At 48.3% G+C, this 26453-nt stretch overlaps 2 protein-coding genes across 9 annotated transcripts in view; one reads left to right on the top strand and one right to left on the bottom strand.

Moving 5' to 3' along the window:
* SPICE1 (spindle and centriole associated protein 1) overlaps positions 1-2191 on the bottom strand; it is an 84572-nt gene extending 82381 nt beyond the window's left edge. For 2 of the 3 annotated variants that reach the window (XM_077346318.1, XM_077346319.1), the window contains exons 1-2: positions 1972-2190; positions 597-644 (exon numbers count right to left, since the gene is read on the bottom strand). In XM_077346318.1, coding sequence (XP_077202433.1) covers positions 597-644; positions 1972-2070 — 147 coding nt within the window. In that variant the 5' untranslated portion in view covers positions 2071-2190. Of the gene's footprint in view, positions 1-596; positions 645-1971 lie in introns of all 3 variants that reach the window. The other variant, XM_077346320.1, reaches the window with a different exon arrangement.
* A 3308-nt stretch (positions 2192-5499) lies between these two features.
* POLQ (DNA polymerase theta) overlaps positions 5500-26453 on the top strand; it is a 60346-nt gene continuing 39392 nt past the window's right edge. For all 6 annotated transcript variants that reach the window (XR_013232749.1, XM_077346313.1, XM_077346314.1 and 3 more), the window contains exons 1-11: positions 5500-5631; positions 8022-8204; positions 10911-11041; positions 14707-14863; positions 17704-17812; positions 20403-20616; positions 20917-21058; positions 21151-21297; positions 22330-22542; positions 23829-23971; positions 24886-25087. Coding sequence is in view for 5 of the 6 variants with exons in the window: in XM_077346313.1 (XP_077202428.1) it covers positions 5520-5631; positions 8022-8204; positions 10911-11041; positions 14707-14863; positions 17704-17812; positions 20403-20616; positions 20917-21058; positions 21151-21297; positions 22330-22542; positions 23829-23971; positions 24886-25087 (1753 nt within the window). In the remaining variant the exon portion in view is untranslated. The remainder of the gene's footprint in view (positions 5632-8021; positions 8205-10910; positions 11042-14706; positions 14864-17703; positions 17813-20402; positions 20617-20916; positions 21059-21150; positions 21298-22329; positions 22543-23828; positions 23972-24885; positions 25088-26453) is intronic.

Here is a 26453-nt window from a genome sequence, read left to right as displayed (position 1 = left end):
AAACATTATTTCAGTGGCAGGAAGCAAAAAGCTCAGCACCACCAGCCCAGGATCAGACAAAACAGCCATCATCACAGCATTAATCAAAATAAAGAATGGGAGTTAAAAACGAAGCGTCCCCTACCGATAATGGAGAATTTTGCAATACAAGATTAATTTGGTCCTGCCAAACACCATCTCTTTTCAGAAAAGAGTCACTAACGTAGCTGAGACTTAAACTTTAAGACAATGACAGTCAAGGTTCTCATCGCCGTAAACGTGCCAAGTGCATGGAATACAGTCACAGAGCCCCTTGCTTGGACGTCTCTTGACGCTGATCCAGCATAGACAGAAACGTCACACTCATAATTCCCCTGAGAAGGACCTACTGCAAAATTAATACTGGGTAAGAAAGTGGCTAATTTTAACAGGGACCAGAAAAAGGCAATTTTGGGGGGGGGGGAGAGTAAAGCTGAAGTGAGATGGGCACAGGAAAAGTTCGTGACAGAGGCCAGGGCAGACTCTGGTTTCAATAAAGGAGAAACCTGTTGCCAGGTCTACGAGGGAACCAAATGGCGTCAATCTAACTGGCACATTAACAAAGAGTTCGACCTTACCATTTCCTCAGGAGTGGCCCGGTGCACAGTGAGATCCTGAACAGTGGCCTGCCACAAAATACATAACATGTTAGAGCAGGAATTGAAGCCAAAAAGAAATCAACGAATGTTTTCTCAGCATTCATCTAAGTGCCAGTTCCCCACACCTGCTTGCACTTCAGAAGGATTAGAAACCAACTCAGGGGCGCAAACCCCTAAGGGAAAGTCAGCTGTAAAAGCAACTAGCCAAAGGGGGGGGGGCTTCTTTCACAACAAAGAACAAAGAAATGGGGGGGGGGGAAGCAAAATAAACTGACCCAAAGAACAGGTGAGAACCAAGAAACTTGAGGGACAAAACGTGTATGTGTGTGTATATACATATACACAATTTTCTTCACAGAATTCAGTATAATATAAAAATTTCCAAAACACAAAAAGGAATATTTCATTTCCACATGGATCACACACGTGTAAATCAAACAAGCACACCAATATTATATGTTTGTCCCTTCTTTCCCAACAACGTGACTGAGTTATGCAATTCCCATAGTATTCTTTGAGCAAGAGCTTTTTAAAAGTACAATATTAACTTCTTGCCATCAGAGATTTGGACTGGAGAAAGCAGATCCCCCAGAAACCTTGTTGCTCTTTATGGTGCCACTGGATTCAAACCAAGCTAGTTGAAGCTCTTTAAACAGACTCTCAAGGGTTAACTGTAGATACATAGCCTATATCCATAACAGGAACTATTCACCCTTCCCAATTCATTTTTTAAAATCACTATATTTTTTGTCTTTTTTTGCATTAATCAAAACATGGCTTGGAACGTCAGATCCGAGGCCTCGAGTGCGAGTCACTCTGTGCCTACCTCGCAGGGCTCTTGGGAAAACAGCGCAAAGAAGAGAGAGGGAGAACCAACCATGTACAACACTTGGCGTTCCTTGGGGGGTGGGGGGTGGGGGGTGGGGGGGGGAATAAAAACGTCACAACTAACTAAAATTGGAAACGTGACTCTGTCCATTGCCTTGCTCTGCAGTCCCAGGAGGCAAGCGAGCCACATCCACCCCGCTGCAATTCCCGCAGGGCAAACCACGTCTCAGCCTCTGGGCAGGGCCCCCTGAGCAATGCTGTTTTGCACAGACCCAGGCGGGCAGGTGGGGCAGCCGTGCAGCCAAATATGCGCGCTCAGCAGCGCCTTCCAGGCCAACAAGGATTTATTCCACGCGTGGGCTTTCGAGTGCATGCACTCTGTGCATGCACTCGAAAGCCCACGCGTGGAATAAATCCTTGTTGGCCTGGAAGGCGCTGCTGAGCGCGCATATTTGGCTGCACGGCTGTGGCATCCAGGGGCGGAGGCAGCAACTGCTGCGGGGCGCCTTCCCGGGCTCGGACTCACGTCCCATTCCTGCTGGGCCGCCGGCTTCTTCCTCCGCGCCCGGGGCGGCTTCCTCGCTGCCGCCGCCGTCGGGAAGCGGCCGCCTCGGAGCAGGGACATGGCCGGGGAAGCGAGGCCCGAGCAGAGCCCGCAGGCCTCCAACGCCCGCCAGGCCCGCGCGTCGCCTAGGAAACCCCGCCAGGCCCTGCGGCGCCCGGGCTCTCCGCCTGATGTCTGCGGACTACAATTCCCGTGAGCCCTCGGCAGCAGCGGGAGAGACAGTTTGGGCCCTCCTGGGCATGTGCCGGCAAGGGGCTCATGGGAGTTGTAGTCCATGGGCGTCTGGCGCGCGGAAGTTTGGCCCTTTCCAAGTCTAGGATTACACGATTCTCGCTTTTCCAACCAGCACTGTTTTTTGGAGCTGAGCCTTGCTTTTCTATTCTGCTTCCTGGCCGTCCATTATTCTAACCTGTACAATAAAATCAGAGTCTTTAAGACCAACAAAGATTTACTCAGGGCATGAGCTTTCAAGTGTGTTATGGACCGGGCAGTGTAAAATTTACAAGACCACAACAAAGACAGCTAAGCAGCAAGAGGATTTGTTTAGGATACATGTTTGCAAGCATGGAGAGAAAGCCAATTGGTGCGTTCTCTGAAGTCTGCATCAGTGCAGCTCATTTTTAAGACCTTGAGACGTCATCATGAGGTCTCCTGACGCTCACTCCCTCACTGTCCCTCTAACCAGTTGATGTCATTTGGTTGATGTCATTTACTTGGATTTTAGTAAAGCTTTTGACAAGGTTCCCCATGATGTTCTGATGGATAAGTTGAAGGACTGCAATCTGGATTTTCAGATAGTTAGGTGGATAGGGAATTGGTTAGAGAACCGCACTCAAAGAGTTGTTGTCAATGGTGTTTCATCAGACTGGAGAGAGGTGAGTAGCGGGGTACCTCAGGGCTCGGTGCTCGGCCCGGTACTTTTTAACATATTTATTAATGATCTAGATGAGGGGGTGGAGGGACTACTCATCAAGTTTGCAGATGACACCAAATTGGGAGGACTGGCAAATACTCCGGAAGATAGAGACAGAGTTCAACGAGATCTGAATACAATGGAAAAATGGGCAAATGAGAACAAGATGCAATTTAATAAAGATAAGTGTAAAGTTCTGCATCTGGGTCAGAAAAATGAAAAGCATGCCTACTGGATGGGGGATACGCTTCTAGGTAACACTGTGTGTAAACGAGACCTTGGGGTACTTGTGGATTGTAAACTAAACATGAGCAGGCAGTGTGATGCAGCGGTAAAAAAGGCGAATGCCATTTTGGGCTGTATCAACAGGGGCATCACATCAAAAGCACAAGATGTCATAGTCCCATTGTATATGGCACTGGTCAGACCACACCTGGAGTACTGTGTGCAGTTCTGGAGGCCTCACTTCAAGACGGACGTAGATAAAATTGAAAGGGTACAGAGGAGAGCGACGAAGATGATCTGGGGCCAAGGGACCAAGCCCTATGAAGATAGGTTGAGGGACTTGGGAATGTTCAGCTTGGAGAAAAGGAGGTTGAGAGGGGACATGATAGCCCTCTTTAAGTATTTGAAAGGTTGTCACTTGGAGGAGGGCAGGATGCTGTTTCTGTTGGCTGCAGAGGAGAGGACACGCAGTAATGGGTTTAAACTACAAGTACAACGATATAGGCTAGATATCAGGAAAACAATTTTCACAGTCAGAGTAGTTCAGCAGTGGAATAGGCTGCGTAAGGAGGTGGTGAGCTCCCCCTCACTGGCAGTCTTCAAGCAAAGGTTGGATACACTTTTCTTGGATGCTTTAGGATGCTTAGGGCTAATCCTGCGTTGAGCAGGGGGTTGGACTAGATGGCCTGTATGGCTCCTTCCAACTCTATGATTCTATGATTCAGTTAGGTTACGCGGAGGGCTCCCAGTCTAACCTATCACCGACAAATATATCTTATTTCATATACTTTTTTAAATATAGAAAGATACTACATTCAGGTGCTTTAAATCTCCTGTTTTGTAGCAATTATAGCTGCTATATTCCACTTTTGACAAATGTAAGGTTACCTTCAGAGATAAAGAAATAACTTTATACAGCAGTTTAAAATGCACTCAATCTGACCTAAGAATGAACCATGTAGCTAAAGTGTATGTATGACTCAATTGTGTTCCACAAATCTATATAATCCATATCAAAGTGCAAGCACTCTTCCTCAGACTATGAACTAGAAGAAGAGTTGGTTCTTATATGCCGCTTTTCTCTACCCGAAGGAGTCGCAAAGTGGTTTCCATTCGCCTTCCCTTCCTCTCCCCACAACAGACACCCTGTGAGCAAGGTGAGGCTGAGAGAGCCCTGAGATTACAGACGAAGAAGAGGAAGAATTGGTTCTTATATGCTGCTATTCTCTACCCGAAGGAGGCTCACCAGGACCAAGTTCCCCCAGCAGGCCTCCTGTGTCTCAAGGCAGCTTCCAATGGCCTCCCTTTCCTCTCCCCACCAGACACCCTGAGGGAGATGGGACTGAGAGAGCTCATAGAGAACTGTGCCAGGACCGAGGTCCTCCAGCAGGCCTCCTGTGTCTCAAGGCAGCTTCCAATGGCCTCCCTCTCCCCACCAGACACCCTGAGGAAGATGGGGCTGAGCCTTCGGGGAGGGCGGTATATAAATTTAAATAAATAAATAGGGAACTGTGCCAGGACCGAGGTCCCCCAGCAGGCCTCCTGTGTCTCAAGGCGGCTTCAATTGGCCTCCCCCTCCTCTCCCCACCAGACACCCTGAAGGAGATGGGGATGAGAGAGCTCATAGAGAACTGTGCCAGGACCGAGGTCCTCCAGCAGGCCTCCTGTGTCTCAAGGCAGCTTCCAATGGCCTCCCTCTCCCCACCAGACACCCTGAGGAAGATGGGGCTGAGCCTTCGGGGAGGGCGGTATATAAATCTAAATAAATAAATAGGGAACTGTGCCAGGACCGAGGTCCCCCAGCAGGCCTCCTGTGTCTCAAGGCGGCTTCAATTGGCCTCCCCTTCCTCTCCCCACCAGACATCCTGAAGGAGATGGGGATGAGAGAGCTCATAGAGAACTGTGCCAGGACTGAGGTCCCCCAGCAAGCTGCCTGCGGAGGAGAATGTACCAGAGAACGACGAAGCCCTCATTTCCCCCTGGCACCGTGATCCCGGGGGTTCCCTCCTTCTCACGGTTGTCCCATTGCCCTACAGCAGGGGCAGTCAAACTACGGTCCTCCAGATGTCCACAGACTACAATTCCTATGAGCCCCTGCCAGCAAATGCTGGCAGGGGCTCATGGGAATTGTAGTCCATGGACATCTGGAGGGCCTGCAGGATCCCTGCGCTTCCAGGCGGGGAGAAGGCATGGGCCACGTGACGGGTTCTTCGGGGGGGGGGGCGTGGGGCAGCTGCGCACTGGGCTCCTCCGTGAGAGAGCGGCTCCAACCGGCGGGGCGGGGGCGGGGCCTGGGAGGGGCGGGGCGGGGCCAGGGAGGGGCGGGGCCTGGGAGGCGCCTTGGCGGCCGCTTGAATCCGGGCGCGGGAAAATGGCGGCGGCGGCGGCGGCGGCGGGTTCGTCTCGCGGGCCGTCCTGTCAGCCGCCGCGGGGTCCCGTCCTGAGCCCGCCGCCCGGCCTGGAGCGCTCCCTCCGCCTCTCGGGTGAGTGCTCAGGCGAGTCCGGCCCCGCCGCGGTTGCCAGCTCCCGCCTGGGAGGAGCCGGGAGACGCCTTCGGGGAGCCCTTTCCTCCGGGGGATCCGGCCTGTGCCCTGGAGACGAGCTGGAAATCCGGGGGATCCCCAGGCCCCGCCGGGAGGGTGGCAGCCCGGGCAGTGGCCCCGTGAGGGTCCTGCTCGGCCTCCGCGCCTCAGCTGGGGGGGGGGGCTGGAGCCCCCCTCGACTCTCTTAATTGCCCACTCTCTGTGTCGCCCCCCCCCCCCGTAGTCTCTCCTAACTCCAGTTTGGATACACCTTTTGGGCGGGGTTCCCAGCCGCGCCCCTGGGCAGGTGGGCCAGCGTGCGCCTCCCTCCCTCCCCTTAGCCCTGAGTCCTATTCTCCTTCCTCCCTCCCTCCCCTCGGGCCCCGCAGGCTTCATTCAGGCGTCACCGACAGGGCAGCCCGCAGCAGGCAAGACATTGACAGGTGTCAATCACGGCTCCTACAAGAAAAGAGAACCAGAGAGAGGGCAAGACAGGTGGCCATATGGGGCTGGATGCACATTCCTTTGCCCCTGCAGTTAAATCCCTAATCGGCAACCGAAGGGCGGTGGAGCGGGTGTGCCCTTTTAGCCCCAAGGGTGCCGCCTCTTGTTCGATCTCGCTGTAGCCGACTTGCAGGATTGTCTCCCTGGAAGGGTTTTCTTGTGCATCCTTACATAGAAATATTACAGGGTCTTTGCAGTCCCCCCTCCTTCTTTCCTGCTTGTGTGTATTCACATATTGGATGCCTGGAAAAACTGATGTATGAAATCTTCATCGAGCCACAAGACTCTTGATACTTTAAAGACATACAGCCATCTCAAAGCAACAGTGTACAAAAATCAATCAAAAGAAATATGGATCTGTAGTGAAAGTAACCGATTTAAAGGATCTCTCTGGGGGAAAAATTGTATTGATACTGGAGTCCAGGAGGTGCAACGGCCTCAAGATTTATCGATGCATATTCTGCGGGAAAGAGTACAACTGCACTTTCTACGCCAAAGGCCAATGGGACAGAATATAATTTTACGGGAACGACAAGATGTAGCAAGCCTCGAGATGAGACCCCCTTAAGAAGACCGAAAACTCATATTGTTTTATGTTTAATGTTATACTGTATTCTATATTTCCATTTTTATGAAAAAGGGGAAGCAGTGTCTCTTTCTCTCTTGTTTTTTTTGTCTCTTTTCTTTTGTAGGCATATAGGTAATATAATCATTAGTGCTGAAAATGTAAAATGGGGTTCTCCCCCCTTATTTTTTCTTTCTTCTATTAGTGTATTGTCCTAGGACTAAAGCCTACACTGACTTGTAGAAAATGTTTAATGTTAAGCTTTCAACTTAAATCTGAAAATATATCTGTCAGGATGGTTCTTAGAATGGGTCAAGCATAAATTGTTTTGTAGATGTATCAGAACCAAGGATAAGGAGAAGCTATAGAAGACTGAAAGCTTAGATTGTTCTGTTTAATGTTAAGCATTTAATCTAAACCTGGAAATCTTATTATTCTCTGTATTAACAACATATACTGTATCCTACATTGCTATTTTTATGAAAAAGGGGAAGCAGTGCCTTTTTTCTCTCTTGTTTCTTTTTCTTAGTAGGCATATAGGTAATATAATCGTTAGCGTTGGAAATATAAAATGGGGCTTTCCCCCCTTATTATTTTTTTTTTATTGGTGTATTGTTATGGGGCCAAAGCTCATATTGATCTGTAGAAAATGCAAAGCTCTCAACTTATACCTGTCAGGATGGCTCTTAGAATGGATCAAGTATAAATGGTTTGTAGATGTATCTGTATTAAGGATAAGGAGAAATTATGAAATCCTTTTGTAATTTTTTTTTCTTTGTACATCTTTAAGGCAAAGCCCTACTTTCCTCTCCCTTCATCAGGGTATTGATACAGGGCAAAAACTCATACTGTGCTATAAGAAATGTTTAATGTTAAGCATCTAACTCAAACCTAGAAATATCTGCTAGGATAGCTCTTAGATTGTATCATAGTTAATGTGAGGTCTACGATCTCTCAAGTAAGTTGATTAATAATAACTTTTCTTTTGTATATCTAAACAGGCCTTTTTTTTTTTTTTTGTAAATGTAGTGGAAATGTGGATGGCTCTTAGACTCATGGCTCTTAGAGTTTTGGGCAAAAGTTTATATCACTGTGGAGTCAATGTGGGGTCGTATATTCTCAAATGATGATTATATTTCTATCTTTATGAAAATAAAAAAAATCATTATATAAAAAAAGACTCTTGATACTTTCAGCATGTGCTATACAAGAGATTTTAATGTTTACAGACATCTGCATCTGGAAGATGGCTACTCTAATGCTGGGTTTCTTGTCACCTCAGGCCAAGGGCTGCACATGAACATACCCGATGACCATGCTGATAAATTACTGCTGGCAAGCTGGGGACTTCCCACAGCAGTCCTGGAGAAATACCATCGCTTTGGAGTAGTGCGTATGTTCCAGTGGCAAGCAGAATGCCTGATGGTGGGGCAAGCCCTGGAAGGAAGAAACTTAGTTTACTCAGGTATGGCAGCGGCTGGGGGAAAAAGGACACATTCTTTTGTGGCACAGCTTGATTGTATAGTTGCGCCAGTTGCAGAAGGACAGTGAGGCACCTTCCCCTTCTCTCCAGAGCACTTTGCCAAATGCGCTGGGAATCCTTGTCCATGTAATGTGTGGCTGGAGAGGAGGGAACTGAGTAAAATTTGGGCAAGCAGTGTGTGCTGTGAGAAGGGGAAGGTGGGGGAGGTCCTCTTGCTCTTTGTGCCACTGTAAGATCCAACCCAAAATGTGTACAGCACTAACAGTGCAGTCCTAACTCTGATTTGTTTGAGGTAGTCTTCACACATAATTTCCTATGAATGTCAGACAAGTGGGTTAGGTGAAACATGTCTTACTGGGAGAACATTGGGAGTTCAGTGTTCGAAATTCCTAGCAATTTGCCAGGACCCTGTATCTGTCAGTATATCTAACTGTGCCAGGACCAAGGTTCTTGCCGTGACTGTTGATTCCCTTTTGTGTGTCTTTGCTTTTAGTATCTGCCTTGCTTTGTAGTAGCTAGGATGTATCAGCTAGGATTCAGGAGTGGGGGGGGGGTTTCAAGGTTGCCATTCTGTAGGGAGGGGTAGGTAGCAAATTATTGGTGACTGGGCTTGGGTTATCTCAGGTTATCTCAGGTCCATTCCACACAGCATTAACGTAGCCAAAGTGTTGCCATTGTGTAACGCTATATATTTCTCATTATTCACGACGTCGTACACAATCAGCAACACTCCCGCAAAAATAGTTTCGTTGTAGCGCTTTTCAGGGAATCCACAAAAGTGGATTCCCACTGAAAAAACCGCTAGACTCTTGAGAACAACCTGCAACACATCCGGAAAAGACATGTGCGTTCACAATGTAGCAGTAGAAAGAATGTCCCTCCCTAATCTCTCACACCTGCGCTTCTGGTGTTGCGATCGCCATTCCCCCCCCTAAAACCAGCAAAAGCAACAAATGAGCGTTGCTTCATTGGATGAAATCACTCCACAAGCAAGTGTCTGTAAAGTTTCCAAGCACAATACAGCCCCCCCCTTCGAGACTGCCCATAATTTCAGCCAGGATTAGCAGGGGGGGTTTCTTTAAGAGCATGCAAACAATTAAGTGCCAGCTCCTACGCCAGCGAAAAAGGTCTCTCTGATACATGGAAGTAACGAATATGTGTTGCTACCGGTGTTTTCGAGTTTTTAAAAAAGAGTTCTTAAAGGTAAACAGGAACACAACAGTTAATTGGTTGTTCTGGTTGATTGACGGCCAGAGGCGGGAGGAAGTGCGGGAAAATATCGCCTCCTCTGTTGCGATTTCGGCGAGACCGGAAACTTGTGCGTTAGGAGAACAGCGCTAGTGGGAGAGCCTTTTTTTCGATAGAAATGGCTGTGTGCGTTATTGCGACCTGCCGCTTTTGCCTGCAGCGCTTTTCAATAGCGCTCAGATTTAGTGACATTGCCCTTTGTGCGGAATTGCCCTCAGTGTCCTTGGAGCCCAGTCAGGGCTGCTGTGTCTAGTGTGGAATTTTTTGGAGGACAGTGAGAGGGAGGGAGGGGCATCGTCTGGAATTTTCACTCCTAATATAAAATTGTGGGGAGGGAGTTGATTTGGAGATACAGAGGTGCCTGAGTAGGCATGTTTTAATCTTAGCAAGGAGCTGGAGAAGTTCCTGCTTTCTTCCACTAAAAGTCTGCTTATTAGGAATATTGATGGGAGCCTCACACAATTCTTTACAACTTAATTTGCACCCTGTGTACCTGAAAATTAAGCGCAAAAGATCAAAGAGCTGCACTCATAGAATTACTAGTGCACATCTGGTGAGCTTTGGCCCCCTTTAGATTTCTACTACATCACCCAAGGAGTTTCATGCTGATAGGAACCAATGACTCCCTCTTCTGGACACTTCTGTATATCCTAGAGAGATAGTGCCAAGGCTAACAGTACTTTTCAGGGGAAATTTCTATATCTGCTCCATCAATTTTCAAATTAGGGTTCTTTTTGATTATGTTAAAATGTGCCTCTCATAGTAATTTTACAGAATATGGCTAAGATACCTCTAAGACTTCTTTATTCTTAACTAACAATTTTACAATTGACTCTAAATGTATTTATTTTTGGGAACCTCAATGCAATCTAAGCTCATACAACCAGAGAATCACCTTTAAGTTTGTGCCTTTTGTGTTTTGTGGTTACGGAGAAAAATACCATTCTGTAAACTGCTGAAAAGAGGAAAAACACATCCTCAGACTCCTTTTGTTCAGAGATGATATTGGAGTATTGGAGCAGAGTTAAACTGAAAGAGCTGTCTCAGATAGTGATTCTGAAATGTTAGAAGTCTGACACCTATGCATTTATTACTATAAGTCAGGGGTGGCCAAATGTGGCTCTCCAGATGTCCTTGGACTATAATTCCCATGAGCCCTGGCCTGCCATCATATGCTCATGGAAACTGTAATCCATGGACATCTGGAGAGCCACAGTTTGGCCATCTCTGTTATAAGTGAAAAGGCTAGAACTACCAGAAATATCCAGTGAATTGTTATAGGCACCTCTGTTTAGTGTAGAAATATTGGATTAATAATGTATCATGAAGGTGGTAAAGAAATGTTTTAAAGGATTTTTAAATTAAACGAAGTTCTAGGTTTGCTTCCAGCTGCTGAATCTTCCTCCTCCAAGGTAACGTTTTTCTTACGATTACTTTTAGCTCCTACAAGTGCCGGGAAAACTCTCGTTGCTGAGTTGCTCATCCTGAAGAGAGTGCTAGAAACTCGCAAGAAGGCACTGTTCATCCTACCTTTTATCTCTGTGGCCAAAGAGAAGAAATTTTACCTTCAAGTAAGGTCATTGGGAAACAAAACAGAGTTGTAACTCAGCTCAAATCACATATTTAAAAAAAATCCTAAGCAATGGAAATTTAAGGAAGGAAATGCTGCATGTTCTAGAGAGATATTTTTTATTAAGGCACAATGACTAGTTGATATCAAACTGATACTATCATAGCTCATCCTGACCTATATCACAGTATTGTTGCAAGAATAAAATAGGCTCCTTCTTTTACCCTCTTGGAAAGGGTTAATGTGTATAGTCGCACCAGTTGCAGAAGGACAGTGTCTCACCTTCCCCTTTTCTCCAGACCACCCTTGCCGTGAGCGCTGGGAATCCTTGTTGATGTCATGCATGGCAGGAGAGGAGTTGCATTTGTTAGAGGGCAAAACTGGGCAAAATTGAGGCAAGGAGCATGTGCTGCAAGAAGGGGAAGGTGGGGGAGGTCTTCTCGTACTTGTGCAACTGTAAGATCTGACCCATGGACTACAATTCCCATGAGCCCCTGCCAGCATTTGCTCATGGGAATTGTAGTCCATGAACATCTGGAGGACGACAGGTTGCCTACCCCTGATGTAGAGCACAATCAATGCGATCTTAAATAGAAATCTAAATAAATAAGACTTGGTCCAATCTAAACCCACTGAAATCAATGATCTTCGACTGGAGTAACTGCTTGGGATTGCAGTGTAGAACAGTAGCAATGGAGAATTAGGCTAGTCACAAAGCCCTGTAGTTCCTCCCTGAACTTTTCAGGACACGATTGAGCCAGCTCATGTGGAGGCCTCAGTGGCTGTCTTGGGATTCACATGCTGTGAGTCCTAATTTAAGGCCCTGGCTAAAAGCAATGAATTAAGCCACAAACCTTAAAACGGAACCTGTGGGTGGGGGAGATTTGGGGGCTTCTTTTGAGTTTAGTCTGGTCCACTAAAATACACCAAAAACTGGAGCCAAAGGAGTCTAGCAGCACCGTGAAGCCCATCAGCACTTTCCGCTTTTGGAAATCAGAGCTAAAGCTGTGGTGAAAGAAAGAAAATGATTCTCCAATATTTACACAGAAAATGACAGAGGCAGATGGTGGGAGGAGTTGAGCAGATGAGAGGCCCGGTATCATCAATGAGGTGCGGTTCTTTATGTCATTCACACATAAGGGATGATGAAAGAGGTCAGGAAGTGAAAAGGGTACAAGGCAGTAAGGTAAGCCATGGGTATTTCTATACAAGGTGGCAGAGGTTTCAGTCATGTAATAAGAAGGGGAAAGAGCCTTTTTTCTTTGAGCCATATAGATTAGGATGTAAATTATACAAGACTAGGAAAAGAGCCCATTGTAACCCAAATACAATGGGCGCTAGAATGGAAAGGACAGGGCAGCAGGGAGGAAGGAAGCAAACCTTAAAGGAGCTGTTGTAGAGGGCGGGCGGCGGCAGCGAGCGGCAAGGGACTCCGATTGTCATTCCGGCGGCAAGGGACCAATCGCGAGCCCCCCCCCCCATCGCTGCAGCCTCGCCGCCGCCATTCCTTCGTACGCTGGCACCAGGAAGATCGCCGCCGCCCTCCGACTTGAGCTGGCCCAGCACCAGCCCCTGTCGCGCCGCGCCCTTCACTGATTAACCACAACTGCGCGCGGCTGCCTTCGTGCTCCCGCCCACTGCACAGCGAGAATACTTTCGCCGACCTGTCCTGGAGCACCGACGATGCGCACCCCGCCCACACGCCGCCCAAACCTCGGCCGCACGCACTGAAGGACCTGCGCCGAGGCCGCTGCCTGCCTCCTGCCCTCCGAGCCCGCAAGCTCCTTACCGGCCGCTGCTCGTTCCTTCCTGACGTTCAGGCAACAGGTACGCCGCGGTCCGCTGCTGCGGCCACTTCACGGGCCGCTCACTGTCCCGGCTCCGATCCATCTCCGTGACGCCACAGGACTCCAACGCTCCGCTAGTGCGGGCGGCGGCGGGCGGCGGGCGGCCATTTTTGAAGCGTCTTGGCAGGAAGCGTCTTCGTCCTGCGGGCGGCCATTTTTGAAGCGTCTTGCCATGAAGCGTCTTCGTCCAGCGGGCGGCCATTTTTGAAGCGTCTTGCCATGAAGCGTCTTCGTCCAGCGGGCGGCCATTTTTGAAGCGTCTTGCCAGGAAGCGTTTTCGTCCTGCGGGCGGCTGCCGGGAACTCCGTAGCCGGCGGCCTGACGCGGCGGGAGGCGCTTCGCGCCTCCTGCCGCGGCTGGCCGCCGGGCAGGGAGCACCCGCCAGCCGCGCATAGCGCGGCTGGCGGGTGCTCCCTGGTCGGCAGCCTGACGTCTCGGGAGGCGCTTCGCGCCTCCTGCCGCGGCTGGCCGCCGGGCAGGGAGCACCCGCCAGCCGCGCATAGCGCGGCTGGCGGGTGCTCCCTGGTCCGCGGCCTGACGCCGGCCAAGGAGGAACTGCGAGCCGCGCTGCGCGCGGCTCGCAGTTCCTCCGGCAAGGAATCAAAGGGACCAATCGGCAGGCGCTTCGCGCCTGCCGATTGGTCCCTCCGATAGTCTCTCCGGGGGAAGGGGCCAATTGGCACCCTTCCTCATCCCGGACACAGCCCGCCTTCCACGGGCTTACAGCTTTATTTAGTCCGTGGCGCCCGCGGCGCCACGGGCGGTGTACAGATAATTATGGTTTGTGCCTTAGATCAGCAGTGGCCAAATGGTGGCACTCGCAGAGGTTCATGGACTACAGTTTCCATGAGTCCCTGCCAGTGATAGACCATCCCTGGCCTAGATGCTTACAAGGTGACATTTCTAATATACATGTTTAAAAAGGCATCCTTTGCAGTGGTTGGGAATTAACATCACTGCTGAGGAAGAAAAGTCTGATACCTTTTGGAATACTGCAACCATCCTCTTCCCAAGAGGCCTGCAGGACTTGGCACTTGGCTGTGAAGGTGGCAGCATGGCTCAACACTCTTAGCCTAACAGCCTCCAGGGGTATTGGGGATTACAAATGGGATTTCTGCATCTTCAGTGCCTGGAGATGCAGCTTGGTGTAGTGGTTAAAGAGCAGTGACCTCCAATCTGCAGAACCAGGGTTGATTCCCCAGACCTTCACATGCAGCCAACTGGGTGACCTTGAGTCAGTTACAGTTCTCTCAGAGCTCTCCCAGCCCCACGTACCTCACAGGGTTTGGGGAGAGGAAGGGAAGGCCACTTGGAGACTCCTTTGGGTAGTAAAAAGTAGGGTTCAACCCCCCCCCCCCAATCTCTTCTCTCTGGAGTAGCAGCCCTGCTGTGAGAGCTGCAATGTGATGCTTGAAGGCAGGACTATGTGTGACTTCACAAGCCATAAACGCTGGAGTAGATCCACAGGATAGGAAGCCCAAAGTGTAGAAACGCACCAAAAACTAGAGCCAGAGGAAAAGGCAGTGTGAACTGGGTTTGGAGAATATATTCCAAGGAATAAACGTGCAGCATTTCAGTCTTGCAGATGAGGATGCAAACGTTGACATCTGTGCCGGTGACCCCTGGCCCAAAAGAGATGATGAACAAGCTTCAGAAAAGCCTGCCTGTCTGCTGCCCAGCTGGCAATTTTAAGTCACCCCAGAAAGGAGACTGCCCTGCTGATGTGTCTAAAGCTGTTTCAGTGTGTCCTTCTCTCGTGCTGCGCAAGAGCACCCACTAAACCTATGAAACAGTCATGTATTATGTCTCTGGCGGGCAGGCTCTCTTCCAAGAAGCTGGTGTTCAGGTGGAAGGCTACATAGGCAACATTTCCCCTGCGGTCGGCTTCTCAGCCTTGGACGTTGCTGTCTGCACCATCGAGCGAGCCAACAGTCTGATCAACCGACTAATAGAAGAGAACATGATGGACTTGCTGGGTAAGAGATTACAACAACTGGAATGGGGGGGGGGGGGAGAGAGAAAGCGTCGTGATCTACCTGCTCTCTCCTGTAAAACAGAGTTATGTCCCATAGCAAATGTGCATCATATTCCATTTACTTATAATCAGGTTCCCAGAACATTCCAAGAGTTTGCTGAGATAGAGTAGCCCATTGGAGTACACTTGTCCTGCCTAGTACATATTTTCCCACGTGGGCAATTCTGAGCGTTTCATCCATCCGTTCAAAACTGGAAGGCCGCTTTTTCTGTAGTTGTAACAAAAACCTAGCTGAACAGCTCTATAAGGAACAATAGCGATATTCCATCAGTGAAAGGCACAGAGGAGTTATGTCAGAATTTAGCCGTTTCCTTAAAACGGATTTGCAGTGCAGTTTGATGCATTGCATGGAAGCAAGTCCACCTGAATGAGATTGGGCTTGCTGCTGTGACACTGCACACCTGAGTCTGTTCTTTTGTACATGATGTCACCCATTCTAAAAGGGCTGCTGCGTCCAGACCCATAGAAAAATCTCTAAGGAGGGAGCGTGGTTATGATTTATTTTTATTATTTCGACTTATTACCCGCTGCTCTCATAACTGGCTCGTGGCGGGTTACAACAGTCCATTAAAACCCCACTAAAACACATCCAGACATTCATCAATACAGACGCCTTAAAAACAGACTCCTAAAACAATAAAACCATGGCGGTCAATGACCCACTAGACCCTCAAAATCTAATATAGGAGTTGGCGGAGGGAGCACAAATTGCACGGTGGGTGCTTGCACTCTTTATGTTGGGGAAGCCACCAGATCTTCCTCGCCACGCCAGCCTCAGCCATAGACCTGGCAGAAGAGCTCCGTTTTGCAGGCTCTGTGGAATGCTGGAAGCTCCCGCGGGGCCCGCATTGTCGTGCACGGTTCCAGAGTTGTGAAGGGCAAAGAGTTGTCAGGAAAACAGGGGTAACCTGTACCTTCTAGAACAGACTTTCTCAACCAGGATCTCATGAAGGCTTCAGAAAGGTTTCCTGAAGGGATGGATTACTTAATTTTATATATATATATATATATATATATATATATATATATATATATATATATATATATATATATATATATATATATATATATATATAATTTTTTTTTTAAAAAATTGTTAAAAAATTATTAGTCATGGTCATGTTGATCCCCCCCCCAAATGGCCAGTGAGGGGCCTGGAGGGCGTATGAAAGGGAGGGGCCACAGGTGGGCGCATACACAGCCATGCTTTCCAACCATATTCTGCACGATGAGGTTGTTCACACTTCTGGGGTTTCTTGAATGCAACAGGGGTTTCTCGAAGGTAAAGTCGAGAAAGGCTGATCTAGAAAATGTGCATAGCAGGTGACAGAACCAATAACAAACGGGCAGGGAGATTCAGGTGGGTAGCCTTGTTGGTCTGAAGCAACCATACAGAGTTTGAATGCGGTGGCACCTTGAAGACCAGCAAAGTTTAATTCTGGGTATAGGTTTTCCTGTGCAGGCACACTTCTGATACATTAAAACAGACTTCGCCAGCCATTACATATAGGTCAGCCTTTCTCAACCTTTTTACCATTGAGAAACCCCTGAAACATTCTTCAGGCTCTGGGAAACCCCAGAAGTGGCGCCATCGTGCAGAAGATGGTTGGGAAGCAGAGCTGTGGACATGCCCACCCAAGGCTCCTCCCCTTCTCATCTCCTCCATGCCCATTGGCCATTTGGGGAGGGATGGTGGTGGTGGGCTAACATGACCACATATGGTCATATAACCAGATTAACGTTTAACAATTTTTTTTAAATATAAAAATTAACTCCCACCCATTCAGGAAACCCTTCAAGGGCCAACAAGAAACCCCAGAGTTTCACGAAATATGGGGAGGGGGGGTTAGTTGCCAGGAAGGGCTAATTAGAGTCAAGATGCAGAAGTAACTGAGCAATAAGTATAGCTCAGATTGGATTGAAGCAGATGGTACAGCAGGAAGTGAGGCTGTATAATTCTTAAAGCAATTTTCCAGCATTTCAGGTAGAAGCTCCGCTCAACAGGACACCTTTCTCCATGCACTTATGGTTTTAAAGTCTTTTTGTGCATGCTTTCTGTCACACAGGACACTTTGGCTGCGGTGGCAAGTGTAATCCCTTTAAAAATCTGCGCAGCCAATCAGATCTCCTGTGGGCATTCAGAAGCCCCCTAAGTCCCTGGCCACTTTTGGCAGGTGTCTGGAAAGGTGCTGGTGGGAGCTGCAGGCATGATGTTGGCGGTCCCTGTGTTCGTCTGTCTCTTCAGTCCCCAAATTACAAAGAAGAGTTGGTTCTTAGATGCCGCTTTTCTCTACCAGAGGGAGTCTCAAAGCAGCTTATGATCGCCTTCCCTTCCTCTCCCCACAACAGACACCCTGTGACTGAGACAGACACCCCCACAACAGACACCCTGTGGGGCTGAGAGAACTCTGGTAGAACTGCTCTGTGACTGGCCCAAGTTCACCCAGCTGGCTGCATGTGGAGGAGGAGCGGGGAATCAAATCCGTGCTCCCAACCACTACACCAAGCTGGCTCTTGAACAGAGAACCCTAGCATGTGTTGTGCCATTGATTTAAATATGGACTTCTCCATCTAATATCTAAATCTCCTGCAAAAGTGACGAAGCTTCAGCAACTTTTCTTTCCTAAATGGCGCGTGAATGTGTTGGCTGCTAAACGTTCTGCCCTGCCTGTTGACAGCCTTGGTTGAAACTGATACTTTTCCAGAGGAAGGTGCAATGACAACAATGTACAGAATATGTGGTAAACCTCCTAATGGGATTTAAAATTATTTCCTTATCAGGCATCGTGGTTGTGGATGAGTTGCACATGTTGGGAGATTCTCAGCGAGGGTATTTGCTGGAACTCCTGCTGACAAAAATTTGTTTTTTGACGGAGCGAATGAAAAGCAAGTGAGTAAATGAAGAGGACTTTTTGCTGTTTATTTGAAAAAGCATAGCTGGATTTAAGAATTCCAGGGATGGTGGTGGTTGACCCCCACTATATCTATTTACGGATGTGCTTCAGGAGTGAAGGGGAGTGGCTCTTTTTGCAATCGCTGCATCCTCCAGGGGTAGTCAAACTGCGGCCCTCCAGATGTCCATGGACTCCAATTCCCAGAAGCCCCTGCCAGCATTCGCTGGCAGGGGGCTCCTGGGAATTGTAGTCCATGGACATCTGGAGGGCCGCAGTTTGACTACCCCTGCATAAGATGAGCTGTGTTTTTGTACCTGTTTCTTAGTGCCTGAAGGACTCTCAAAGCTGCTTACAATTGCCTACCTGTCATCTCTCCAGAACAGACACCCAGTGGGGTAGGTGAGGCTGAGAGAGCTCTGAGGGAACCATGACTGGCCCAAGGTCACCCAGCTGGCTGCATGTGGAAGAGGAACAACAAGAGGAACAGCTGAACAACATGAACCCTTTGCCTTTTCCTGCCTCTGCCTGAAAAGGCAAAGGATTTATGTTCTTCAGCTGTGTGTTTCTTTAAAAGTTCATTTCATTCATTCATTTATTCATTCATACACTGGCCATTACTATGATGTCTGGGGCAGTGTACACGAAACAGTGGGAATGAGAAGATACACTGAAATATTTGCAACAATTTGAAATGAAAAACACAATCTATCATAAACAGTCAACATCAATTAGAGCCAAAATAACGGTTAACAGAAGCCTTAGGCTAGGGATATGTTGGCCATCAGAGTAGCCTGGTAATGTGAGATCTGTTGGCCTCACCCAAAAGCCTGGCGGAAGAGCTCCATTTTGCAGGTCCTGCAGAACTGTCTGAGTTCCGGCAGGGCCTTGATCTCATTGGGGAGCTTGTTCCACCAGACCAGAAAGGCTCTGGCTGTGGTTGAGGCCAGGCGAATTTCTTTGGGCTGAGGATCCCCAGATTGTTGGAGTAAATGGAGCATGTCATTCTTTGGGGTGTTTAGGCAAGCAGACGGTCCTTGAGGAGCTCAGAACCCTGACCACATATAAGGTGAATGCCAACACCTTAAACCTGATCCGATTGGTTGCCAGTGCAGTTGCTGGAGGATCAGAGTGATGTGGTCTCTCCACGGTGTTTGATGCAGATTCTGGAGTTTCTCTTGGTTATACAGCAGAAAGCAGCTTTCACACCTGATAAGAAGCGACTATTGCTTTACCTGGGCCAGTCCATCCAGCCCAGTATCCTGATTCCAGCAGCAGTGCTAGCCAGCCAGCCAGATGCCTCTGACAGCAAAAGGCAGTCACCTTTTATTTATTTATTTATTTATTTATTTATTTATTATTATTATTATTATTATTATTATTATTATTATTATTATTATTATTATTATTATTATTATTATTATTATTGATTTATTCCCCGCCAATCCCTGGCCAGCTCGTGACGGGTGACAACATCTTATAAAATCCCCATTAAAACACTCATTAAAAAACATAAAAACCCAACATGATGGGAAATCCACCCCCAACCTCCACTACTAGTGAGATGTAGAAGGAGGTCAGATGATGTACTACTCGGGGATGGGGGGGTCGTTGGTCTACCTCGCCATCCCCAGCCTCAGCCATAGACCTGGTGGAAGAGCTCCGTCTTACAGGCCCTGCGGAACACTGAAAGATCCAGCAGGCCCCGGAGCTCACCCGGGAGCTCCTTCCACCCAGTCGGGGCGAGGACCGATAAGGCCCTGGCCCTGGTTGAGGCTAGGCGCACTTCCCTGGGGTGGGGCCAGGAACGACCAGCAAATTTTCACCCGCAGAGAGTAAGGCCCTGCGGGGGGCATAGAGCGATAGGCGGTCCCTCAGGTATGTGGGTCCCAAACCGTGTAAGGCTTTAAAGGTTAAAACCAAAACCTTGAACCGGATCCGGACAGCAATTGGCAACCAATGCAGCTGCCTCAGCACTGGCTAGATGTGGGCCCTCCAAGATGTGCCAGTGAGGACCCTAGCAGCTGCGTTTTGCACTAGCTGAAGTTTCCGGATCAAGGACAAGGGTAGGCCTGCGCAGAGCGACTTACAGAAATCTATTCTGGAGGTGACCGTTGCATGGATCACTGTGGCCAAGTGTTTGGGGACAGGTAGGGCGCTAGTAGCCGAGCCTGGCGAAGATAGAATAATGCCTGGCTGGCTACTTTCTTGACCTGTGTCTCCTTAGTCAGGGAGGCATCAGTGGTCACACCCAAGTTCCTGGCCTGGGATGCGATGGTAAGTTGCGCCCCTGCCAGGGTGGGTAAACGCACTTCCTGATCCCGCCCCCTACCACCCAACAACAGGGCCTCTGTCTTGGAGGGGTTGAGTTTCAGGCGACTCTGCTCCTTCACCCCATTGTCTCCGGAATCCATAGCCCTCGTAGGCCAAGCCTGCCTGTCTGAATTTTTTGGATTCTCCCTTCAAAGTCATGTAAATGAACATCAGCTGTCATATAGTTTGGCTGCAAGTTCTGCCACTTGATTGTACGCTGGGACGGCTTAATTGGTATTGGTCACAATTCGTGTTTTGTGTGTGTTTTCCTTATAGACAAACCAAGGGGTTGCTTTCGGACAGGATACAAATAGTAGGCATGAGCGCCACCCTTCCTAACCTGGATCTCCTGGCATGCTGGCTAAATGCCGATCTGTACCACACAGATTTCCGTCCCGTGCCGCTTGTGGAGCAGTTGAAACTGGGCAGCAAAGTCTACGACATGTCGATGAAAGCCGTGAGAGAAATCCAGCCTCTCCCACATGTGAAGGTAACTCAGTAAAACACAGCCCATTTTAGGTATCGGTATCAACTTCAGATCAAACTCTTCAGTCAGGGTTTCTCAACAAGGTTTTCACGACCATATATGGTCATGTCAACCCATTTCCCCCCTCCCCAAATGGCCAATGCTGGTGCTTGTTGTCATCTTTTTATCCTGAGTGAACTTCCTCCGTCCTTCTTAAGATGCTGTTTCTTGCCCCTGTGAAGGCCAAGCTCAGTCTTCCAAGAGTGGGAGAGGGTCTCCTGCGAAACCCATTGGCTGATAAAGAAATTGTCTGCTTTGCTTTAGGGAGACGAGGACCACGTGGTGAGCCTGTGTTATGAGACGGTTCAGGATGGCCACTCCGTCCTCATCTTCTGTCCGTCAAAGAACTGGTGTGAGAAGTTGGCCAACATCATCGCCAGGGAGTTCTGCAGCCTTCAGCAGGAATGTCAGTCAGAGGAAAGGGATGGGGAGGGGAGGGTGCTTTGGAAAAAGTTCCATAATAATGACAGGCAGATGTTTCCTCTCTCCTGATTAAAGGCCTTCAGAAAACTTCCAGTCTGTCACCGGTGGCCCTGGACGTTCAAGGGATAGAGCAGTTGATGGACCAGCTGAAGCGTTCTCCTTCTGGTCTGGACTCCGTACTTCAGCGGACGATCAAATGGGGAGTTGCTTTTCATCATGCGGGTACGTTTGGGTCGTTGTATGGTGCCGTTGCATTTATGCTCATGCACTTCTACATCCTGGTGGAGAACTCTGGGGAAATCCCCCCCTCCCGTTCATCCACTGTTTGAATCAGGTATGGCCAATGGAGAATGCTCATGTCACTTCAGAAGGGGTGCTTCTCCAAGCGCACAGTCAGCCTGGCGTTCCAATGGATGGAGTCCAGTTCAACAGCAAGACAATTTAGCCATATAATTTGTATCTGAAGAAGTGAGCTGCTTCTGCCATGCTACAAAAGACTCTTGCTCTTTTCTACCACTTGGGTCAATGGCTTTTAGAAACGGAAGTCAAAACGGTATTCAAGAATTGCTTTCACTAGAACAGTGATTAGTTTGGACCCTTCATAATTGAGTTTCTGTGCCCTGTTGTTGGCCCTTCAGAAGAGCTAGTTGCCTGCTGTATGTGACAGGATGCTAGACTACATGGACCACTGGTCTGATCCAGCAGGGCCCTTCTGATGTTCTTAACAGGGGGAGGTCTTGGCCTCTGTGTCCTCTTGTTGGCCCTACAGTGGAACTGGTTGGCTACTGTGAGAAGGATGCTAGACTAGAGGGACCACTGGTTAGATCCAGCAGGGCTCTTCTTAGGAAGGCCTTGGGCTCTTTGTCGTGTTGTTGGCCTTTCAGAGAAACTGGTTGGCCACTGTGTGAGAAAAGATGCTGGACTAGAGGGACCACTGGTGTGTTCCCACAAGTTTCTTCTATGGTTCTAATATTCTCAAAATAACTATGGTGTTATTTTTCCTTTATCAGCCATTTCAATGTGCTTTCACAAAATATTGTCTTCTGTATTTTCTGTTATGAGATAGGAACCAAGACTTTGATTCTCATTACATTCATTTGTCATTATCAAGGAAATCCATCACTCATCCAGAACATGAAACTGCATGAAACTCAGATCCAAATCTTGCCCGGCCTTGGTAGTGTCCTTTCTGTGCTGCCGTTGTTGGGCATTGCCAGTATTGAAGGCTGTGCTTTAATTCTCATTGCATCTCAGGTCTAACGTTTGATGAGCGAGACATCCTCGAAGTAGCATTTCGTCAAGGAGTGCTGCGAGTCTTGGCAGCAACCTCTACACTTTCTTCTGGGGTGAACCTGCCTGCGCGCCGGGTAATTATTCGGACACCTACGTTTGGCGGCAGGTCCCTGGATGTCTTAACGTACAAGCAGATGTCTGGGAGAGCCGGAAGGAAAGGTGTGGACACAATAGGTGAGTGCAGTTAGAGGACTGAATGTTGTTGTTGTTAGGTGCAAAGTCATGTCCGACCCATCGCGACCCCATGGACAATGATCCTACAAGCCTTCCTGTCCTCTACCATTCCCCGGAGTCCATTTAAGTTTGCACCGACTGCTTCAGTGACTCCATCCAGCCACCTCATTCTCTGTCGTCCCCTTCTTCTTTTGCCCTCGATCGCTCCCAGCATTAAGCTCTTCTCCAAGGAGTCCTTCCTTCTCAGGAGGTGGCCAAAGGATTTGGACTGAATAGTGTCGCATAAATTTGAAATAACAGAAATCCTGCAACACTTTGAAAACCTCATTGTTCTCTTAAAAGGCTTTTTAAGCCTTGCGGCGTCAAGGTTTGTGGGCTGTGTCTCACGTCAATGCATGAAATGGTATAGGAAGCTGATATATGAGGCATAGACCAAAGTAATCCTCAAGGGTCAAAAAATGGTCAAGAGAATCGTAGGTGTGTCTCAGCAGCAGTCACACAAAGGTTGCCCTCAAGCAATCCAGGTTCGTATGCAATAAGTCAAAGCGCCTGTTACACGCCTAGTCGACTTCTCAAACAGGTCTGGCATCTTGAGGAGAGGCGATTTTTGAAAAGAAACTAAGTGTGTGATACTTTTTGTTAAGATTAATTTGCAATACCTATTCAGATAGATGTATTCCCCAACCTTCATGTCACGTCATACCAATCCCCTCTTTGGAAGGTAACCTTCCCATTTTCCCTGGCCCAGTTCTTACACCCAGGTGCGACCACTAACTGCCAGACCCTGCAGCTCCAAGGACAGATGGCCCTGAAGCTTGCTCTCCTCCCAACACCTGTCTGTCAACAGAAAAGTAACACGTAGCCTGCACAGAGATCCAAGGGAGGCTCTAAACAACCCCATACTCCCAAACCTTCCCAGGCCCACAGAACTCCCTCCCGCAGAGAAGATACAGACATACGAAGGAGCATTGCAGGATGCTTCTGCCCACACTGATCCTGACAGGATCAGGCAATAGAATTTGACAAAATGTGCATTTCAGATTAAATACAGCCTTCCGGCATTATCTGCACAATATACTAAGCATGTAATTTGAGTAAACGTTTTTGGTTCGGCGATCAAGAACTGGAAATGCTATAATTGCATTCTCTACCTTTTTTGTTGTTACCCCAGTGAAAACTTCCTTTAGAACTCAATGTGTCCTAAAATAATGGCGTTTGCACATGCTGCTTATTAAATCAAGGCAGAATATTCCCTCTCCTGGTTGACAAGTGTGCTTGGATCACAGGCGAGAGCATTCTGATGTGCAAGCCTTCGGAGAAGACCAAAGGGGCTACGCTGCTTCAGGGCTGCCTCAAGCCAATCAGTAGCTGTTTGCTCAGGCAGGAGGGAGAAGAGGTTACGTCTAGCATGATACGTGCGATCCTTGAGGTATGTAACGTTTTGTCTTTGTATTAGTTTCTTTGGCCAAATTGTGAACGGTGACGCTTGACTGTTCCAAAAGCGAAGCATATACAAAGCGAAGCATGCACAATGGGGGGCAGCGTTTGTTTTGCAGAAAACAGATTTGGGAAGGAATTAGCACTGGAGCAATGAAATTTCATCTGGAGCATTTGGACTGGAGCAAGTGAGTCATTCTGTGAACTGCATTGATGGTGGTGTCATGTGCCATGCCACCTTCTCCAGCTTCCTCCTGGATGGGGGCTGGGGTTGCCTAATACCTCACCCCTTCCTCCGCCCCCTTCCTTCTGGTGCCTCTGTGTTCTCCTTTGAAGCTCTGTTCCGGCTGGGCTCTGTGTTATGTTAATGTTTCCTTGTCACCTTGAAGGGAGTTGTTAAACATGGCAGCTTTCAGTGCTGTCTACAGATCATGAAACTCCCTACCTGCGGAATGGCAGTCAGGTTTTTCCCTTGCTTCTTTCCAATAATAAATTACATAACAATAACAATAACAGCCAGTTTGGTTTAGTAAAGCTTTTGAAATTTGCGGACCATTTTATATTGGTTTGAAGTTCTTGTCTTTAATACCGGTTACAAATTTTAATGAATGCATTTAGGAGACTCTGGGATCATAGAGTTATGAAACCCACGTTTTAAACATAATTTCTTTTAGTCAACTGGTAACCTGCTACTGGTTCATCTTTTTATTCTATATTTATATGGAAGTCAAATGTTGTCTCAACACTGTTCTTTCATCTGGTTTGCTTATATGTTGTAATTCTTATTTATTAGTTCTGTTGCTGTGGCTTTGTGTAACCTCAAAGAGATGAATGGGATGCAGATCTCCCAACTGCTTTCATCTGCATTGCTTAACAAGCAAGCTGATCCAATTCTTCTTCTAACAGATCATAGTCGGTGGAGTAGCTAGTTCCCCACAAGACATTCAGGCGTATGCTTCCTGCACCCTCCTTGGGGCTAGCCTGAAAGACGGCCAGCAGGACAGCGGCAGAGGTCAGGAGAAAATGTGTCACGGGGCCATTGATGCCTGTGTGAAATGGCTGCTGGAGAATGAATTCATCCAGGTTTTAACCTCTGACACGGGCAAAGGTAAAAGTGAGTGCAGGCTTGGACTGCGTGTTTTCCCTCTTTAAATATTTTAATTTAAATCCACAAGCAGAAGCTCATCCAGGTGTCTCTGCCAATGCTGAGTGCAGCTCTTTGACACTGAGTGCGTAGAAGAAGGGTTGGGTGTTATAGCCCTCTTTTCCCTACCTGAAGGAGTGTCAAAGCAGCTTACAATCGCGTTCCCTTTTCTCTCCCCACAACAGACACCCTGTGAGGGAGGAGAAGCTGAGAGAGGCCTGATATTACTGAAGAAGAAGAGATGGTTCTTATGTGCCACTTTTCTCTAGCTGAAGGAATCTCAAAGCGGATTCCAATCTCCTTCCCTTTCCTCTTCCCACAACAGACTCCCTGTGAGGAAGGGGAGGCTGAGAGAGCCCTGAGATTACTGAAAAAGAAGAGGAAGAGTTGGTTCTTCTATGCCACTTTTCTCTACCCGAAGGAGTCTCAAAGTGACTTCCAATCACCTTCCCTTCCTCTCCCCACCACAGACACCCTGTGAGGGAGGAGAGGCCGAGAGAGCCCTGAGATTACTGAAGAAGAAGGGGAAGAGTTGGTTCTTATATGCCACTTTTCTCTACCTGAAGGAGTCTCAAAGTGGCTTCCAATCACCTTCCCTTCCTCTCCCCACAACAGACACCCTGTGAGGGAGGAGAGGCCGAGAGAGCCCTGAGATTACTGAAGAAGAAGGGGAAGAGTTGGTTCTTATATGCCACTTTTCTCTACCTGAAGGAGTCTCAAAGTGACTTCCAATCACCTTCCTCTCCCCACCACAGACACCCTGTGAGGGAGGAGAGGCTGAGAGAGCCCTGAGATTACTGAAGAAGAAGGGGAAGAGTTGGTTCTTAGATGCCACTTTTCTCTACCTGAAGGAATCTCAAAGCGGCTTCCATTCACCTTCCCTTTCCTCTCCCCACCACAGACACCCTGTGAGGGAGGAGAGGCCGAGAGAGCCCTGAGATTACTGAAGAAGAAGAGGAAGAGTTGGTTCTTAGATGCTGCTTTTCTCTTCCCGAAGGAGTCCTAAAGCAGCTTCCAGTCGCCTTCCCTTCCTCTCTCCACAACAGACACAGGTGGGTGAGGCTGAGAGAGGCGTGAAATTACTGCTTTGTCAGAACAGCTCTAACAAGACTGTGACCAGCCCAAGGTCCCCTAGCTGACTGCAGGTGGAGGAGTGGGGAATCACACCCAGCTTGCCAGATTAGAAATCACCACTCTTAACAACTATACCATTGCATCCTACACTATTGTAGGCAATCAGTTGCCGTGAGATCCTTTGGCGTTGGAACTGGGCCGGCCTTGACATGCCACTCGTACGTGGATAGGAACCTTTCTCCTGTGCCCACTGCTC

This window comes from Paroedura picta, chromosome 7 (genome assembly GCF_049243985.1).
Source record: "Paroedura picta isolate Pp20150507F chromosome 7, Ppicta_v3.0, whole genome shotgun sequence".
Lineage (NCBI taxonomy): Eukaryota > Metazoa > Chordata > Lepidosauria > Squamata > Gekkonidae > Paroedura > Paroedura picta.
This window is presented reverse-complemented; position numbering and strand designations above follow the sequence as displayed.